Source organism: Sitophilus oryzae, unplaced genomic scaffold (assembly GCF_002938485.1).
Source record: "Sitophilus oryzae breed Bouriz unplaced genomic scaffold, Soryzae_2.0 scaffold_1167_pilon_pilon, whole genome shotgun sequence".
NCBI classification, from domain to species: domain Eukaryota; kingdom Metazoa; phylum Arthropoda; class Insecta; order Coleoptera; family Curculionidae; genus Sitophilus; species Sitophilus oryzae.
In genome coordinates this window covers 2,052,679-2,073,019 of record NW_022145801.1, presented here as the reverse complement: position 1 = coordinate 2,073,019, position 20,341 = coordinate 2,052,679, and the positions used below count along the sequence as shown (strand labels likewise).

At 31.8% G+C, this 20,341-nt stretch overlaps 1 protein-coding gene across 1 annotated transcript in view; it reads right to left on the bottom strand.

The window, feature by feature from the left end:
* Positions 1-20,341, bottom strand: part of LOC115888047 (G protein-coupled receptor 161-like) — a 175,594-nt gene that overhangs the window by 90,119 nt on the left and 65,134 nt on the right. The window contains exons 2-3 of the mRNA XM_030907618.1: positions 12,881-12,977; positions 12,659-12,819 (exon numbers count right to left, since the gene is read on the bottom strand). Of these exons, the coding sequence (XP_030763478.1) occupies positions 12,659-12,819; positions 12,881-12,977 (258 nt within the window). The remainder of the gene's footprint in view (positions 1-12,658; positions 12,820-12,880; positions 12,978-20,341) is intronic.

Below are 20,341 nucleotides of genomic sequence, written 5' to 3'. Positions count from 1 at the left end.
TTCTTGTATACCGAACGCCCATACAGGATGAAACTATCGGCCCAGTCTTGGTACAGGACTAGTTCAGTACTGTAAAGATCTGGGCCAACTATGCAAAGCAGTCTTGGCCCAGCTTTGGGAATAACATGGAATGATAATATGGTGCCAGGCTTGGTTGTCAGAATTCGGCCAAGCTAGATTACCAATGCTGGGCCAGGCTCGATTACCAGAGTTGAGCCAACCTTAATCACCAACACTAGGCCAATTTTGATCCCCAAGGCTAGGCCAAGTTTGATCACCAATACTGGGCCATATTTGTATACTAGTTTTGGCCCGAGTGTGGTTATGTAGTGCTATTACTGTGGTGCTATTGTGGTTGTCGATTTAAAACATCGGGCCAGGCTTTGAATCCGACGTTGGGCCATCACTGATCGTCAAGGCTGGGCATGGGCTGGGCCTGCCTTGAATGCCAAGACCAAGCCATGTTTGATCGCCGAGAGTTTGATCCAGCAGCAAAAAAACAATTGTTTTTGAACCCAGCATTTGGAATAAAGTTAACACCCAAATAATTACATTCATATATTTAGATTAGATTTGAGAAAAGCATTTAACAACCGTACACCTGCATTATGTGCGAATTTTCTGTTTAAAGCTTGTCAAGCCACAAAATAGGAATCAACTGAGTCAGGCCAAGACGGCCACCCATTCGTTGACCGGTTTCGGAGTTATACTCCATCATCAGGACGAATTTTTCCTAGTCTACCTCGAATTCCAAATCAATGATTTAATGACTCCCTCTATTGGCGTTAATTCAAATATTATCAATGCTATGAAGCATTTGTTTACAATCAAGATTATAAAATATAAATAAAAGTTATTTTTTAAACAATTTTTTATTTATTGTGAGTTACTGTTAGTTAGTTACTGTTAGTAAGTTACTGTTTAATGAATAAGCTTAACTACATAGTGTTCAGTTTCCCAGTGCTGGCCCAAAGTTGGGTGAATTAAGAGATGGCCTACTCGATTTCCCAGTATTGGACCAAGTCTAAATCACCAAAAAATGGCCCAGGCTTAATTGACTAACTCTGGTTCAAAGCTGGGTCGCCGTAGCATGACCAGAGCTGAGGTTCCCTGAGATTCTCATTGTTGTACCAAAGTTGGGTTAATTAAGAGATGGGCAAGACTCGATTTCCCAGTGTTAGCCAAGTCTAAATCACCAAAAAATGGTTCAGGCGTGATTAACCAACTCTGTTTCAAGGCTGGGTCGCCGTAGCAGGGCCAGAGCTGAGATTCCCAGTGTGTGGCCAAAGCTGGGTGATTTAAGAGTTGGGCAAGTCTCGATTTCCCAGTATTGGGCCAAGTCTAAAACACCAAAAAATGATCCAGGCTTGGTTAACCAATTCTGGTTCAAAGCTGGGTCGTCGTAGTATGGCCGAAGCTAAGATTCCCAGCGTTGAACCAAAGTTGGGTGAATTAAGAGATGGCTAAGACTTGATTTCCCAGCCGTGGCCCAAGATGGGGTGAACATAGGATTGGCCAAGCCTGAATTACCCAGCTTTGGACCAATCTTGGTGCGTCGAAGTCTGGTTTCCCGCGACTGGGCCACGCTTGTTAACGTTAGTATAAAGTATTTTGCATTTGTTTTGAAATAACAATATATTATATTTCAGTGATATATAATCTAGTCTTGTTTCACTTTGTACACAGGGTGCGTCTCAAAAGTGGCTCACTCCTATAACTTTTTGTTTTTTTTTTCAGATAAAAAAAACGATATTTGGTCTGTTAGTATATAACATAAATTAGGATTGATTAACGATTACAACTTTTGATTTTTAAATGGCACTCTCGGTATTTTTTTACTTTCTTCGATAGAAAATCACACTCTGAATAGAATTACTTATTATATATCAACTTTTGACATTCTCGCTTAAAAAAATTGCATTTTAAATTTCAATCTAGAGTTTCATGGCTGTATTAAAACACTAATTTTTAATCATGGAGTCTTTAATAGCTTTCAATCAGATATCGTTATTTTATCTGGAAAAATAAAAAAGTTATAGGGAGGAGCCACTTCTTTAGACGCACCCGGTATACCAACGATTATACCATACTCTAGTATGAAGATTAAGTTATAAGATTAGATTTGAAGTGGACTGTTATAGATTACTTCCAGTGAAATAGCAAAAATAATTTGCTACTTTACAATACTGCGAAGAAATAAGTGCGCAGTAAATTACATTGCCATATTTCAGAAACAATTCGGTGATATAGATTAGGAATGGAATTATCCTACTTTTAGAATAAGTTTTTATGGTCACTTCAATGAGCCAAAAATGTATAGCAATTTAGATTAGATTTAGATTATAGCAAATGTTAAAGCACTTATCAAAACAGGCATTCTTAATTTCATTCAAATCAGAATATTGATTCTTAAAGTAACACACACCGGAAAAGTCTAGGGATATTACAATTTTATCCAGCCATCGTCAGTAATTTTATTATTTGCATTTCTGATATAATAAAATTAAAATAAACAAATAGTTTACAGGACGTATTGGAAATAAAAATGCGAAATTTACCGAATTTTTCAAATTTACCTTGATTTTCATTGAACTCAAAAAAAATACACACATTTTTTTTATTCTAAACTGTGAGTTAAAAAAAAGATAAAACCATTTTTACTTAATAAAGGGTATAGCCTCCTCTACTGTTCATTACAGCCCTACATCGTCTCTCCATGCTCCTGATCAGGTTGTCGATCTCTTCTTGAGGTACAGCCTGCCAAGCTGCATTCACGGCCCGAACCAGATCCCTACGAGTTTCACGAGGCATACCCATTCTCAAAATTCTTCTTTGGACCGCGTCCCATACGTGCTCGATGGGGTTGAGGTCAGGAGATTGTGCCGGTCAGGGTAAGATGTTTAATTGATGAGCATTGATAAACTCACTTACCACTCTGGCTGTATGAGGTCGTGCATTGTCATGCATGAGAATGATGTTTCTCCCAAAATCATTGGCATATGGTAACAAGACAGGCTCAAGAATTAAATCACGATATGTGATTCCTGTTAGAAATCTTTCAAGAAAAACGATATCGGTTTTTCGGCCTAACTGGACTCCTCCCCAGACCATAACTGTTCCACCTTGATAAGAATGCACTTCTTGAACATGATCCAACCGAATAAGATTTCCCGGTTCTCTCCATACCCTAAGACTTCTCGAATCCGGATGAATTCCAAAGCGTGACTCGTCCGTGAAGAGAACATTGCCCCTTTATTCATTCGACCACTGAACATGATCTTGAGCCCACAAATATCGTACCTCTCGATTTCCTCTCGTTAAGGGTTGAGCTCTCCAGGGGCGTCTGCTTCTTAAGTTGACCTCTCTTAATCTATTGCGAACAGTGTCAGGACTAACGGTTACATTATGTGTTTCCTGGAGAATTAAACTAAGCTCTGGTGCTGTAAGAGTCGGTCGGCGTCGAGCATTTAATTGTAAAAAATGATCTTGCTGAGGGGTAGTAATGCGATGTCGCCCTGTGCGCCTTTCAGCAACATCACCACTTTCACGCTAGCGTGCACTTAATCGCGATATTACACTTTGCGTTGTATTTAATGCTCTAGCTATGTCGCATTCCAGCTTCGAGCATACCCATAGCCCTTTGCATTTCGTCTCTGTTAAGATGTCTACGCTCCATAATGTCGTTTAATACTAAACAGAGTTATTTGAATGAATTTTTGCCAGTTATCATAAAAACATAGCCAGTATAGGTTAAATTCGAACAATTGATGCTAGGTGCTTTTTATACATTTGAGAAAAAATGCACAAACACTTCTGCAAATATCCCAAATTTAGAAATAACTAGTGTGACTACTTCGTTTCAATCGAAGTAGAAAGAATCGGCCTACAAATATGTGGTTGTTTATTCAAAACATTTATTTTTAACTTTAATAAAATGATATCCCTAGATTTTCCGGTGTGTGTATTTAAAACCTGTGTTTATTTTATTAAAGTTTGGTGCTCTCTAACGGACAAACGAAGCACTTCTGTATAAAGTTCGTATCCAGTGAACTTACTTTGATACTAAAAATAGTAGTTCTATGTCAATGGCATATTGGAACATCCTGTATTGATTAACTTTCTAAGAAATCTATAGTGTAGGTGGCATTTTTTTCAGTTACTGAAGCTATTGAATTTTCAATTATTTACTTGGCACAATAATAGACTATTTTGTTAGAGTTAAATATGTATAAAAGGTACACATTACCCGAGTTATATGTATTCTCATATAAAGAAGGTTGCACAATAAAACTTTCAAGGTTCTATTCCACGCAAACGAGATCTTTTAAAGCCCAACACGTCTCGGAATATGTTTTATTTCTGGTACTTGTTTTGTCTGGAAGTTTGTTGTTTCTTGTGGGAGACGGAAAAGGTATTTTCCGTTGAAAATATTCAGCGGAATTCAGTTTAATGTTTTCCATGTTTTCATGAAAATTTATGAATTTTTCTAAATAACTTCTTTAGAATATATGGCGTTTAAAATATATAAGGCATTCTTACGTTATTCGTAGGTTTGGTATGGATAATTTAAAGCCAGATTAAATTAACCAGATTTGTTTACAAGAAAAAGAAATACTACGCTATTTAATAAAACTTAACGCTAATGAACCACTAGAACTAATAAATATTTGTACAGGGTGAATCAACGATAGAGATCTCATTTGTTTCGAGGTTTACAAGAAAATATTAAATATAAAAATTATAGCGATGGTTAAGATACACATTTTAAAATTATTATAGAGTATACAGGGTGCTTCAAAAAAGTGTGGCGAATATAACACATGTTTTTTTTAATGTAACACCCTATTTTTTATTTTATTGGTAGATTCTGCGCAAAATTCCATAACTTTTTTATATATATAATGTTATATACCTAAAATTAATTGTTTTTGTAATATTTAAATTTGTTTAAACAAATGTTAGATTGCAGTGTGATAAAAAATTGTCAGTGATGGTATTGTTTCTGAAGTTGGACAACCAAAATTTGGTAGGAGAATTTTATAGAGATATAGAAAAGGACCTATGTAAAGATATTTTAGTTAGATGCTACAGGGCGTTCAAAATATATTTATGAATTTCAACTACTTAAAATTAAGAAATTTCAAAGTTTTTAAATGGTACATCGTGTATATTATCATTTTTTCTAATAGATTTTACAAGACTCTTCAACTTTTATTAAGATATGTCATATATACCTATTTGAAGTTTGCGATTTATTCCAATTTTTTCTATTTTTACCCATATTTTTAATACAATCACGCTACAACTTCATAGTTACCATGAGAAAAAGTAATAATTATCAAAATTTCATGTCTGTTAAGCAAGCTCAGAACAAAATTTGAATTTTGGTTTAATTTGTTGTAATAAGTATAAATGATAGAAATAATAGTTACAGATTTTCGTGAAATGAATTAGTCAATGTGACTGATATACACAAACAAGCCAAGAAAAACATATTTTTTGGTTCAGTACTATATATTATATAGTACTTTGTTAAGTACTATAAGAATAGATGTAGATTATCTAGAAAACATCTTCAGTGTGTAATGGGACGGTTTCGCTGCAGTAGTAATATTGGCTTTACCAAATGAATTATAAACCAGAATTACTACGAGAAAAAAACTTTCCTGTATGTCGAAGAAAATTCCTATACCAGTAGTCTTTAACAATTAGGTAATCTAGTATTACCCTAATCTGTGGCTATTCGCCCCGACGGAAAATCCAAGTGTGAATCAATCCTTTTATAATATAGAAATACACCATGAAATTCACGACTGCGATTTTAGTTTATTTGAGTAAAGTTAATTAACCTTAACTAATACCAGCAATTGTAACTAATTATTAAGCTACTTGTTAAATATAAGTAATAAATAATTTTGTTTTGTCATGGCAACTATGATTTTGTAGGGTAATTGAATTAAAAATATGGGTAAAAATAGAAAAAAAATGGAATAAATCGCAAACTATTAAAATAGGTATATGACATACTTAATAAAAGTTGAAGAGTTTTGTAAAACCTATCAGAAAAAACAATAATATATAGGGTGTCATGGGGGCCATTTAAAAAATTTGAGATTTTTTAATTTTAAGTAGTTGAAAATCTTAAATATATTTTGAACACCCTGTATAATTTAACTAAAATATCTTTATATATATCTTTTTTTTCATCTCTATAAAACTATCCTACCAAATTTTAGTACTTCAACTTCAGAAACAATGGCACCACTGACAATTTTTTACCACAATGTAATTTAACATTTGTTTAAACAAATTGAAATATTACAAAAAAAAAATAATTTAAGGTATATAATATTATATATAAAAAAGTTTTAGGCAGAATCTAAAAATAAAATAAAAAATAGGGTGTTGCATTTAAAAAACATATGTTATATTCGCCACACTTTTTTGAAGTACCTTGTATATTCTATAAGAATTTTAAAATGTGTATTTTAACCTTCCCTATAACTTTTACATTTAAAATGTTTTTGTAAACCTCGAAACAAATGAGATAATGGGCTTTACTCTATCGTTGACTTACCCTGTACAGGGTGGGTCAAATTCGACGCTTTTAAATAGAAACACACTTTTCTATAAGAGATAGACGAAAACTAATATCGGTATCTGGAGCTCAATTTTCATCAAAAACATGATGGTGAAAACCGCACTTCAATATCTGTTACCGTTTCAGAGTTACGGGATGTTTTTCAAAAATGTGCATTTTTAACAAATCGCTGTAACTTTTTTGCTATGGAAAATTTTGTATTTCTATGAAAACATTTCCAAAGCACCTTTTTACGTAGAATTGAATGGTTTAAGTATAATTTTTTTAAAATTAATAATTTAGTTATCAACAGAAAAATTGATTTTTTATTTGGGACACCCTCCATATTTTTAATTAACTGAAAATAATTTAAAATTACCTTTCCAAAAATATAGCACACTTGATATTTTGTTATAATCCTTTCGAAATACAGAATATTTAAAAGTTCGCCACTTTTAACTAGTAGGTTTTGGACCCCTTATTGATGATATGCCCTTAATGGAACTCGAAAACATTTTTCCAGCAAGACGACGCACCGCCTCAGAACACTGAAGTTATCAACAAATTTTTGCAACCAATTTCAAGAATAATTGAATAGCTAACCAAGGTCCCAGCCGTTGACCGTCGAGGCCGCCTGACTTAGTGCCCATGGATCTAATCCTATGGATATATTTGCGGAAGAATAAAGGTTCCTTATTCTTCCGTATAATCTAGACAAGAATTAGAAATACTTAGCAGTTATGAGAGGGTATCTTTCACCCCTCCTGAGTTAATGAATTCCGCGAGAAATCAAAAACTGCCCCGTCTATCCATAACAGAAGACGGTCGATATGTCGAACACCTGTAGCAAAATCTCATGTCTTGGTTTGCTATTTATTTTTATTGTTATTAGATATAGTTTAAATGTGTTGATGTTAGTTAAATATATTTTAAATTGTTATAAAATTCTGCATCTCTCATAGCAAATATTATTTTCGTTTTATTCTCACAGCTAGAATTTTTTTGCATTACAGCCGGTGCCGTTCAAAGCCTACTTATTTAAAGCGGGCGAATTTTTATATACTCTATATCTCGAAGAGGAATCGAGGAAAATATCAAGTGTGTTATATTTTTGGAAAGGTAATTTTAAATTCTTTTCAATAAATTAAAAATATACAGGGTGTCGCATATAAGAAATCAAATTAATTAAATCTGCTGATAATTCATAAATTATTAATTTAAAAAAAATTATACTTAAACCATTAAATTCTACGTAAAAAGGTGCTTTAGAAATGTTTTCATAAAAATACAAAATTTTCCATACCAAAAAAGTTACAGCGATTTGTTAAAAATGCATATTTTTGAAAAACACCCCGTAACTCCGAAACGGTGACAGATATCGATAAGCGGTTTTCACCATCATGTTTTTGACAAAAATTGAGCTCCAGACACCGATATTAGTTTTTGTCTATTTCCTATAGAAAAGGGTGTTTCCATTAAAAACGTCGAATTTGACCCATGCACCCTGTACAACTATTATTGATTTCCGTTGTATTTAAATGTATTTTTTCATAGCAGTTTTACAGCATACAGTTTCAATTTATTGTCGACATGTCGAGGTCAAGAATAAAAGTCGATGTATCGACGCCCAACCCTGATCAGAAGCTTTCATAGAATGCACCAAGGAAGGTGCAGTGAACCGTGCGAATTCATATCTTATGTCAAAATTTGTAGAAATGAAATCAGCATAAAATATATCTTCTTAATAAAACGGATCGCGCTTAAGCCACCCTCATTTTCTCCGGGAAATAAACTAGCTCAGTCGTTGATTCGCTTTCATCCCCCCACCCCTTCAACCCCTTTATCTTGCACGATTTCGGGCGATTTGACGCGAATTTTCCGCCAGGCCGGTGGCACTCTAAACTCGCTGCCAGCTCGCTGCGAAATATGGAAATGAGGCAAATGTGCACGCGAAAGAGAGAAGGAAAGTGTGAAATATGATTTCGGACAGATAAGATCTGTTTTCGACGAACGGCTGAGAATAGACAGCGCGTGGCACGGGGAGATCTATCGATAGATTTAAATCGGGACAATCGATAAAAATGATATCTCGTGCAGTATAGGTTTTATTTGAAAAAGTAAAGCTGTCAAAAACGTGTAAAAAATGCAAAATCTTGCAACGCAGTTCTATCGATACAAAATGTTTTTGGATCTCATGTAAAACTACATGTATTAATGGAGTGTTTAAAGAGTCGCACTACTCATCACTAAAATTGCGTAGTTCTTCTCGGACGATAGAGACATGATTAACGACGAAACGAATATTCGCGTGATTTCTATGGATCGCGGGATGTTCGTTAAAACAATAAAAGTAACGCGCGGCCAAAGCTCTGCGCGCGCTGCGCGTTCGCGCCACATCGCACCAATGTATACGTACCATAATATATTAATATACTAATACTATCAATAATATACTAATATTAGACTTATTAAACATCTATATTTTTACATTCTGAAAAAAGGCAACAGAAAATTTTTTGGTCTAGTTTAAAATGTTATATTTTTTTATTTTTACCTATTTCCTTGATTTTCTAAGAAAACTGTAGGTATACAGGGTGGTCCAAACTCTATTCCGGAAACTTAAGCAGAACATTCTGCATATAAAAATAAGTAAAAAAGTTCGTATAAATATATGTCCTAAAATGCGGCGTTTCGGAGATACAGGGTGTAGAAGTTTCACTTTTATTTTGATCTTTTTCCAAATAATTTCAGAAGTAACATCAATATTTAGATGAAAATTGATGTCTAGGAGTTTTTTGACATGTGAAGTTTGATTTTGATGTCAATATAACCCCTATTTGTAAGGGGGCGCCACCTTGGCCACCTAACCTACATGTGTTTTAACTGTTTTGAAGAATAATTTTAACTTTTTTTTTTTTTTTCGCCCATACTTGTATAACACCACTGAGTAGAAAAATATACATTTTTGTGATTTTTTACGTAAAAAATGTCTCTTGGTAAAAATCAAAAACAGCCGTTGTCAAGTTATTTAGAATGTAAATAGTCAATACATATCATTATTGGCAAAAAATAAACAAGTTGAGTAGATAGATTATTTGACTGAAATGATAAATTTGGGAACCCTTTATTTTACTTAAATTAAAAATAAATTTTTCTTCGAAAGAATGACGATAAAACAGTTCCTGTTGAACTTTTGGCACAAAAACATTTCATATTTATGATTTCAGTATAATAACTATTTAGTCAACATTTATTGATAAATAAGGTATTATTGATAATTTAGATTCCAAATATCTTGAGAACTATTACTCGTAGCGATTTTTACCAAGAAGCCTTTTTCTACGTAAAAAACGTCTTTTTTTACTCTGTAGTTTTATACAGGTACAGACGAAAAGTTATTACTCTTCAAACCAGTTAAAAATATGTAGGTGGCACCCTCTACAAGTAGGAGTCATATCATGCCCTAGACACTCAATGGTAATTTTATAGAACTACAAATTTAGTTTCTTCCGCATCGCCAGACGGCGCAAAAGACATTAAAGTACAGGTTTCTAATTTATATTATGAAGATGACATGACAGTCTCTATGTTAACTACTGTCTATGGTCTAGTTTTTGTCTAGTTGACAAAATGTTGGTGATCCGTCAAGTTATTTTTAAATCATTATTTAAATAATTATTAATTCAGATATTCCTGATTTGTCGGAAAGTTCAGTGATTTGTGTTTATAGTTTGTGTTTTTATTAGTTTGTGCATTCTGATACTTACAGTCGACCATCATTTTCGTGTTAGATACTAAACTTTTTATTATTAAACTCATTTTGACATTTTAGAAATAATAATTTATAAACCAAATAAAAAAATAGTTTAATAATAAATAAGTAAGTACATAGTTGGTAATATATAGTATTTTTAGTAACAGTTAATTAGTATAATCTAGTTGTTAAATCAAAAAAAAATAGGCGCTATGTGATCTATTGTTGGTGTTTAAAATGTATGTATTTATAATTTTAATTTTGTTGTAATTATGTTACACTTCTAATGATCTAATAAAACATAAAATGGGCAGTAAAAAAGTCTATATTTATTATTTTATATTTTACAAGGAATAATTATGCGCTTGAATAACGTTACCGTTTTAATTAGCGTTAATAAGTAACGGAACGCTAAAATTATGTTATGCCAAAACTCTCCATTAGTTTCTTCCGGATCACCAGGTGGCTCTAAATGACGGACCCATTTGTTTTATATCAGTGTCCAATCTATCTCTAGTACGTGACATTAGTCTATGAGTCATATTGACATCAAAATCAAATTTCTCATGTCAAAAAACTTCCAGATACCAATTTTCATCCAAATATTGACTTTACTTCAGAAATTATTTGAAAAAAATCGGAATAAAAATGAAACTTCTATACCCTGTAATCTCCGAAACTAAGTATTTTAGGATATACATTTATACAAACTTTTTTACTTATTTTTTTCTGCCGAAGTTTCCGGAATATAGTTTGGTCCACCCTGTATAAATATATCAACTTTAATTCGTAAAATCTGCGAAACCGTTAAAAATTTATAATACACTAATACAAAAACTTTTCACTTTTTAATTCTGCTTCAAAATGCAAATAATATACAGGGTGTTGCATTTAAAAACATTGAGATATAATATTTTAAATATTGCGGTGGGGGGCTGGCGACATGACACCATGAAAATTACCTTGTATAAGGTAATGTAAATTTTCCTTCGCGTGTTCATTCTGTTATCCTTAATGTTTAGGAAAATATAGCTAATTATTAATAAAGTTAAAGTTTAACAAAATTTCAGTACATAAGAAGCAGAATAGCAACACTGCATAGTGCTGAAAATAAAAATAGCGTACTATATGCAGAATTTTATGCTGAATCCAATTGTCTACAGAAAAATGGGTGATTGAATTTAAAAAAAACTTAAAATTTTATCCTAACTTTATTTTGTTACAAACAAAATATTTTTGGTAAATGCCCTTTTATAAACTATGCAACATCTGTATAAAACTTTCTTTCATAGTATCTTTGTCAACAACGATGATATTAGATTTCCTCGCACTAATGAGCCATCCTATATGATATAATTCATTTTTTTGCCCAACTATTGGAAATGGTTAAAATTTAAATCAACCAAATCACATTATTAACATTAAAAAATACATTATTAAGGGCGCTGTTGCCATATATTGGTATTAGTTGATATTAGCAAAGAATATTATTTTTTGGCTTTAGTTAGTTAGGGATTGTATGTCTATATGTTTTGCATTTTTTTTTATTAATATTCTGTTGTTACACTGCAATAATACTTTTTATTTTGGATGTAGGAAAATTATTTTTAATATTTTTAAGCAAAGACTGGTTTATTAAAAAAAATAATAATAACAGTAATAAATAAAACTGTTGTACCTATTAACAACAAAATTTAAAATCATTTAATATATTTTTTTTAAGTATTAGCAAAATATAAACAACAAATTAAAAGTCAAAATTATTTATATTAGATACTATTTAAAAATAATGGTCTCTACATTTTTTGGCAACGTTGGTTTATTAAATAATAATAATTACTGAACTAATTTGTTATATTAACAACAAATTTTAAAATCATGAAATATAAACATTTATTAATTTTCTAAGCATGCAGTGTAATGGAAGGAAAATATAAATAAAAAATTAGAAATCAAAATTATTTATATTAGGTACTTTAAATTGCTATTTAAAAATAATATTTACTTTTACTGGCATTTACTTTAAAAAATAAATAAAATATTTCTTTGCAAAAAACTACATGTAAGAGAATTAGCATAAACAAAATACAAACATCGTTAACTTTTTTTTTAAATTTGCACGTGTAAAACTTTTAACAATTTAATTTTCTCACACCATAGTTTGAGTTCGATAACCATTTACTTAACCACAAATATAATAATAACCACTAATTCATATTATTAAAACATCTAAAATACATATATGTATTTTTAAAATTAATTTTTAATTAAAATTAATTAAAAACCCCAAACCAAACCAATGTATAACATTAAGTCTTACTTACTCTCTGTGTGCTGATGATATTGGTATAGTGGAGTGGTGTGGCGATGGCATAGTAACGATCGCAGTTGAGACCACATATAGTCCAAAGAAGTAAAGGATGTACTAGAGTGAATAGGAAACCAGTTGTTGTACAAGGTGCTCCTGCAATTGCCCATTGTGTTTCTGAAATATATCCTATGTAGAAATACATTCTAGACAAATATATGTTAGTTTAGTGGCTCACCTTTTATACCAGGGATGCAAAAAACCAGAAATAATATACCGAATGGAATATTTAACACTCCCAGGTGAAGCAGAAGAATGTTGTTGGCACTACTGACCTGAAAAAAAATAATAAAAAAAAAAATTAATTAACTATACAGGGTGTCCCAGAAATGAGTGCAGATATTTTAAGGGGTGGTAGATCTGGTCAAAATAAACATATTTTCTCTTTACCATTTTTAAAATAAATTGAAAATAACCGAGTTATTTAACTTTGAAAATTTAAAAAAATAATCGCAACATTTTGAGAACCGCCGGCAGATATTGCCAACTACATCCAATTTCCCGGATCAAGCCCGGATTTCAGTTAATTCGACGCACTGTGTTGCCATATGGACAAGAAAGTATTTGTTTAAAAGTAAGTCATAAAATCACAACACCTGAGGAGTTTGCAGAGATGCATTACATTTATAAGATTGTTATATTATTACATAAAATGAATTAAAAGTTAAATGTTTAAAAGTTAAAAAAGTTAAATTAAAAAACTTACCCAACATTAAAAAAGATACTTATGACAGATCGATGTAACTGCGACAGTTCTCTTTTTCGATACACACTTAACTAAAATACACTTCATTTTGCTGCTTTACTTGTACATGCTATTATAAAATCTGCTAAAATAACACTCCCCATTTTTAACTTAACACATTATTTTCATATAGGCTTCATCACAATTTGAACCACTGATTTACAAAACACCTTGAAAAGCACACATTACATACTACTGTGAATACCTTTCTGAATTAATAAATGTTGAGAATTATTGTCTCTTACCGCCACTTTACGAACTACTTTCAATCTAAGAAAATACATGTTTCACTCAACAATTTTAAATACGTATTTTGTTTTTTCGCTATTTTTTCGATGTATTTCGACAATTCCGTCTACAGCCCAACCGTCGGTCAAGACAGTCGCGCATCACTGGTTGGTAACTGCTCACTGCTCCTTTGTCGCGCCGGCGTGTCGAGCTTGCGTCATGCGAGGTTGCAGTAGTTTCAACAATTTCAAATTGAAGACACTCGAAGCAAAATAAAAACACTAAATCACCACAATACACCAAAACACTTTTACTTTTACACTTTTACTTTTCAGTGTAAAAGTAAAAGTGTTTTGGTGTATTGTGGTGATTTAGTGTTTTTATTTTGCTGTGTAACACCAAAGGTTCCAACCCTCAACTGTAATACTCGAAGCAATCAAATTCTTATTAAATTTTAAAAATAAAACAGAAAAACATGAAAGGAAACAAACAAAACATAAATGAATTGATTATCGATAAGGTCACAAAAAAGAAATTTCTAAAATGTTTATCGTAATTCAGAATTCAATATATCGAAAACAGCCCGACGAATAATCAATTCATTTTTGTTTTGTTTGTTTCCTTTCATGTTTTTCTGTTTTATTTTTAAAATTTAATACGAATTTGATTGCTTCGAATGTCTTGAATTTTAAATTGTTGTAACTACGGTAACGTTGCTTAACATCATCGTCTGACGCAAGCCCGCCACGACGGCGCGGCTCAAAGGACCAGTTCACACGTGGCACTCTTGGCCGACGCGCGACAGTTGGTCTGTCGAAATACATCGAAAAAATAGCGAAAAAACAAAATACGTATTTAAAATTGTTGAGTGAAACATGTATTTTCTTAGATTGAAAGTAGTTTGTAAAGTGGCGATAAGAGACGGTATTTAAAGTAATGTGCGCTTTTCAAGGTGTTTTGTAAATCAGTGGTTGAAATAAAACAGAGAAACATGAAAGAAAACAAACAAAACAGAAATTAATCGATTATTCGTTGGGCTGTTTTCGATATATTGAATTCTAAATTACGATAAACATTTTAGGAATGTCTTTTTTGTGACCTGGTTGTGAATAATATGATGAATCATTTTCGTAAACGTCATAAACGTAATGTTTCAGCCTTTTAGTTAATTTTCGGTGGTTTTTGTTAAGTTTTCATTGAAAGGGTAAGTACTAAAAATAATTAATGTTTTTTTTTCTATAATAATTATTAATAATGAGCACTGATAAAAGATTAAATTTAACATTCCTAATTTTTGAGTAGAAATTTGTCTATGAATTTATAAATGTAGAACTATGTAGAATGTGGATAACATAGGAGGTTGCAACACTGCAAGGTTTAGATACACCGTAGAGAAATCTCAGGTGAATAAACAAGTGGCACTAAAAAGTTTTTTCAAATTTCCCGGAAAATGTCAAGAAAAATTTTAAATTTCTCAACATTTTTTTTTCGCAAAAAAACCTCATAGGCGTGTTTCTGGGGTTGAACTATACTACCAGTTAAAATATTTGCACTTATTTCTGGGACACCCTGTATAAATAATTTATTAAAGTATTTTTGTTATAATGTGAATCTTAATCGTAAAATAACATACTAATTCACAACAATACATCTAAACACTTCATTAACACTGCTTAATCATCTGCTCATGATGCTAACATCACAGAATATCTAGCTACGCAGCTAGATATTCTGTGCTAACATGGTTAGCGAAACGCGCGTCCAGTATCAAAAGTAAAGCGTTTTCGTGTATGGGGATGAATTAGTGTTTTATTTTGTTGTAATACCAAAGAATCCAACCCCTACAGTATGTCTTAACACGTTAAGCGCCAGACAATATGTTTAAAAAATGCTCTCTGGGCCAAGTAATTTTGTTATAATATACTGGTTTACGATCAAACAAACATCATAAAAATATCTGTAATTTTGTTTTTATGATTTATTTTTGAGTTTTTATTATTTTTTTTTCTCCATTTCAACATTTGAAATTCAAAAAAAATCTAATTTTTTTTCAAATCAAAAGTTCGGATAGGTATACATGCCGCGCAAGCCAGAGAGGTCCGCCCATCACACTCAAACAGGCTTAAACAAGGACCGCTGGTTTGTGGAACAAATAATTCGAACCGAATACCGAGCGGTCCCTGGGGACCTCCGTGGCGTAGAGGGTACTTCCTTTGGCGGTCCCTAGGGCCCGCCATGCGCCATGGCGTTTAACGTGTTAATATTATTTTGTTAATATTCATAACTTTTGAAACTATGATATACATTTCTATTTTCTATAAGAAGGTATGAGGCGAGGGGTGTCCCACTTGGATAAAAAATGTACACGTACTGCCAAAATATCACGTTACTGTTAAGAGACTTACTACCATTGGCTGTGAAGAAGACTGCCTGGGACTACCATATAATTATAGTCGACTGCCGTAAGTCTGTTGCGAATGACTGTCAACGACTGCCAAGAAAATGTAATGTACAGGGTGTCCCATTTTAGTTGAAATCATACGGTATCCCCGTTATTAGTCAAGATAGAAGAATGCGGTTTGCACAAATCTGTCCCCCTTTTTTGTCAAACGAAAGATGCTGTAAACAAAATTTTCATAGCCCTCTTTGTTTCTGATCTACAAGGTCTTTTTGAAAATTTTGCAATTTGGGACACCCCCCGTATCTCTGTTATTGTGAAAGGTATCGAGAAGGTGAAAACTGTTTATTGTAGAACTTTTTACGAAGAATACAGTGGCGTAGTCTGTTATTCTACGAAAATAATATTTTCGAATATATGAACTAAAGTTATGTTTTTTTTAAATGGAACACCCTGTATATTTATAAATTCTATGATCTGGCTTGTCATAAGCTTCTCAAAAATATATATCACTCTATATTTATTTTCACTATTTACTGCAATATTTAAAAGTTTTTATTAAAAGATCATATTTATTAGTAGGCCATGATTGATAATCACAGAAAATAAAGAATTGATGTATGTAAAAGTATACTGCTATCTGTCTCTTGTTATATTTTAGGGGCCACTAATAATTTTTTATATATTAGGAAAACTTAACTTTCTACCGCTATTTGTAAATCTTTGAAGTTATCGTACCGGAACTTTTAGATATTCCTTTAGCTAATTTACGTAAAATATACTTTCAGAAAGAGGGGCTTTCGCTAACAACTTTGTAAATAATAGAATTTTGTTAAATTATTATTTCTCAAATCAATGAATTGGAACCAATGGACACATATGATGGCCTCCCTGATTCCTAGATTTGTCCGTTCTCGATTTCTGATTTTGAGGAATTTTAAAATATGAAATATGATGGCAACTATAACAATGTCGAATACCTGGAAAATGCTTTAATAATGCAAGCTTTTAGATATTTGCAAACCCATCTCGTTATAATAAATTTCGTTATAAAGAAAGAAAAACATATTCAGATATTCAGTGGTAACAGTTCAGAAGTAAAATATATCAATCCCAAATAAAATTTTAATGTGTGTATGACCATTTTAGTAAATACCACTCCCAAACATTAGTGGCGTTTACTATACTATGATATCTATTAAAATGAATATATGTATATGCGTCATCAGGCATTTACGTGAAAGATTGTTCAAACTGTAGAATTAACATTTATAATAAATAAGTTTTCATGTTTTTATATTTATTATCAATAGAACAGTTTATTTGTATTTAGTGCAAAATAAATGTTTTACAAAATATTTTTTTCTCTTTGGTAGTCATCTAAACAAGAAGTGCGGTAATGAAAATGCGTGAGTAAGAAGCTCTTAAGTCACTCAAAATGCGTGAGTTAAGAGCTTCTTAACTCACTGACGTAGATAAAGGAACATACGTTGTGTTAAAAATATTTTTTATTGTGATTACCTCGGATGCGCTCGACAGAAGTAATATTTGGGAAATTTAAGGAGAATAGGTTATGTAAATCAAACGCTAAATTTATAAATAGCCCTACTTATTTTATTAAATCAAATGAAAGGGGTGCCGTATCCTGCCTGGAATTTACAAGTAAAAGAGCATGGCAGAGAAAACCTTGATCACTATTCCAGAGAATCCAACTATGCTGTTCTGAACTTGAATAAAAAAAGAAATAGTAATAATACAAATACTGTCTTCATATCAATGTGTTTGAAGTTTAACACACTTAAAACATTATTTAAAACCGAAGAGGTATTGTTAGTTAGCAGGTCCCCATATCTGCAGGTACTGAGGTCCCTGGATTCGGGAGGTTACTCAGCTAGAGTTGATATGTTTGGTGCCAATATCTTTAGACTATGAGTTTTACCATTCTTTGGTTTTGACTGTTCACTTGTTTGCTGAGATATTCGCCCATGCACGGTTGGAAATTATTAGTACACGCAACAAGGCCCTTATTGTTACTCTATGTCATACTGAATAAACAGCATCGGCATGAATGGACAGTAAACGATTGTATTTCGATTTAATTTCGTTAAGTACTGAGGAAACGTTTACTTTACCTTTAATAACATTCTTTGTCACAAAACTTACAAACCAAAAAAAAACATCAATGCATCTTGAACGGTAGTCTAAAAGCTATTACCTAACACCTATAATCTCTTTTTGTTGTCTGATTTCCCTCTCCCTAGTTTGTGGATAATATTTTAAAAATCAATAATTTTATTTATGTATACAGAGTGTCTTAAAAAAATAAAAATAAAATATGTTTATCTTTAAATAGGCGGTTCTTCTCAATATAAACTTTGGTCGCCTCTATTTTTGTGGTAGGTACTCGTTAACCAATATCGTTTGTGAGACAGTTAAAAGATTTTATATCCTCAACATAATTATGCCGCACTGTCTTTATTGTATTAAAAAACTTTTATCTAAAACTCATTTTGTGAATGATCATCCATTATTTCTTATCATTCAATTGTTGAGGTATTTTAAGAAACTGTTTGTAATTTTATTTTATTTTTCTTTAATCGCTTCAGGGTTCGCCTTTGTCCATTCATTGAAAGTTGTTTAAAAGAATCTGAAAAAGTTAAATGGCTTTTGCTTTTCTAAATTATTTATGGAAATTGGACTTTCTTTAGATATTTACGTCAACTTTTCGACTTTTCAGTTTCTATTCTGTATAATTGGTACTCTTGAGACTAGTCAAATTAACAAACTTTGTTGCTTAAATTAATTTGGGTATAATAACAATTTATAGCATACTGCATGTTCTACTACGTTTTATTATTAAAAAATGGAATTACACACATAAGTATCCATATAGTAACGTATGATCGAAAAAAACAGCGTCCAGTTGGCTTGGAAATGGCGATCGATGACATTTCCCATATAATTTTACATATAAACATCGTTTATAAACAAATTTAGTTAGTTGACGATGCACAGCACTTCTTTTTACAGGAGGCATTACTAAACGATGATTTCAATACCCCAAAGGCTATAAAACTGAATACCTCGAAACAGATTCTCAAAAAAATAAATAAAATAAAGCCTGTTTGTGTTTTTGAAATTAAATAAAATCTGTTTAATTGTAAACCGAGTAATCGGCATGCAAGCAATCAAGTGACAAGACATTATAAAGATAGCTAAGCATATACTGGGTGTTGCAATTTCTATCTCACACAGTATATAAAAAAATCTACTGGATTTCTGGTTAATGTTTGTAATGTCCTTTTTAGTATTATAAAAACGTCCCGCCATATTCTTATTTAATCTTTACTGAAATTATTATTACTGAACCTATTCGATCGGTATAAAAGTCGGATTTTTTTTAATTATAACAATTTTATCCATTATATAAAATACTATACTCGGAGTTATAATTGAAAACTTACTTTATAGAACGAAACTATTTTAACGGCTAAACTTTTAATAGAACACACAAAAGAGAAGTGCAAGAACAGGCAAATAAACATAATTATACGAAAACAAAATGAAATAACAACTCCAATATGATTTTGACGGTTATTAGCAAGTTTTATTAGTATATTACAACATTTTCTGACGGTATTTTAAACTAATTACTCCGTAATGGTATTTAGCAGGGTCTGGAGTGAAACACAATTTCCTCGAGGAAATTACTCCCTGGCTCCGTCATTGTGAGACCGCTTCAATTACAGCTGCAAACTTTATACACTTCTATCGACTTCTAATTGGCATAACTAATTGCAACAATATCGTTATATTACTGAGTCTTTGTCATATACCTGGCCAAATATGCAAAGTAAAGATACCAGCGATATTTTGTTTAGTATTTTCAACCATAAATTATTAAAAAATGTCTATATCTATGGCCGATTCATTACAAAAATCCTATATGGGTATTTCGCCACTGCAAGAAAATCTACAAAATAAAATAGTTATTTTTTGTAAACACTTCTGCGTTAATCCAAACGGAAACTACTTGTCAGAAGTTAGGTTTACAGATATACAATTTTGCCTAACGAACAAAAAAATGCTTAACGTTTCGGAAAGTTTATCTCTTTTCGTCGTCGGAAGCAAAAAAATACAAAGAATAAAGAAAAAAACTGTTTAAAATATTTAAATTCAACTATTCGAGAAGACTTAGTTTTTTTAAAAGAGATACGTCTACAAAAACCGTTGACGTTCTGTTAAAATGACATTATATAAAGTTAAAC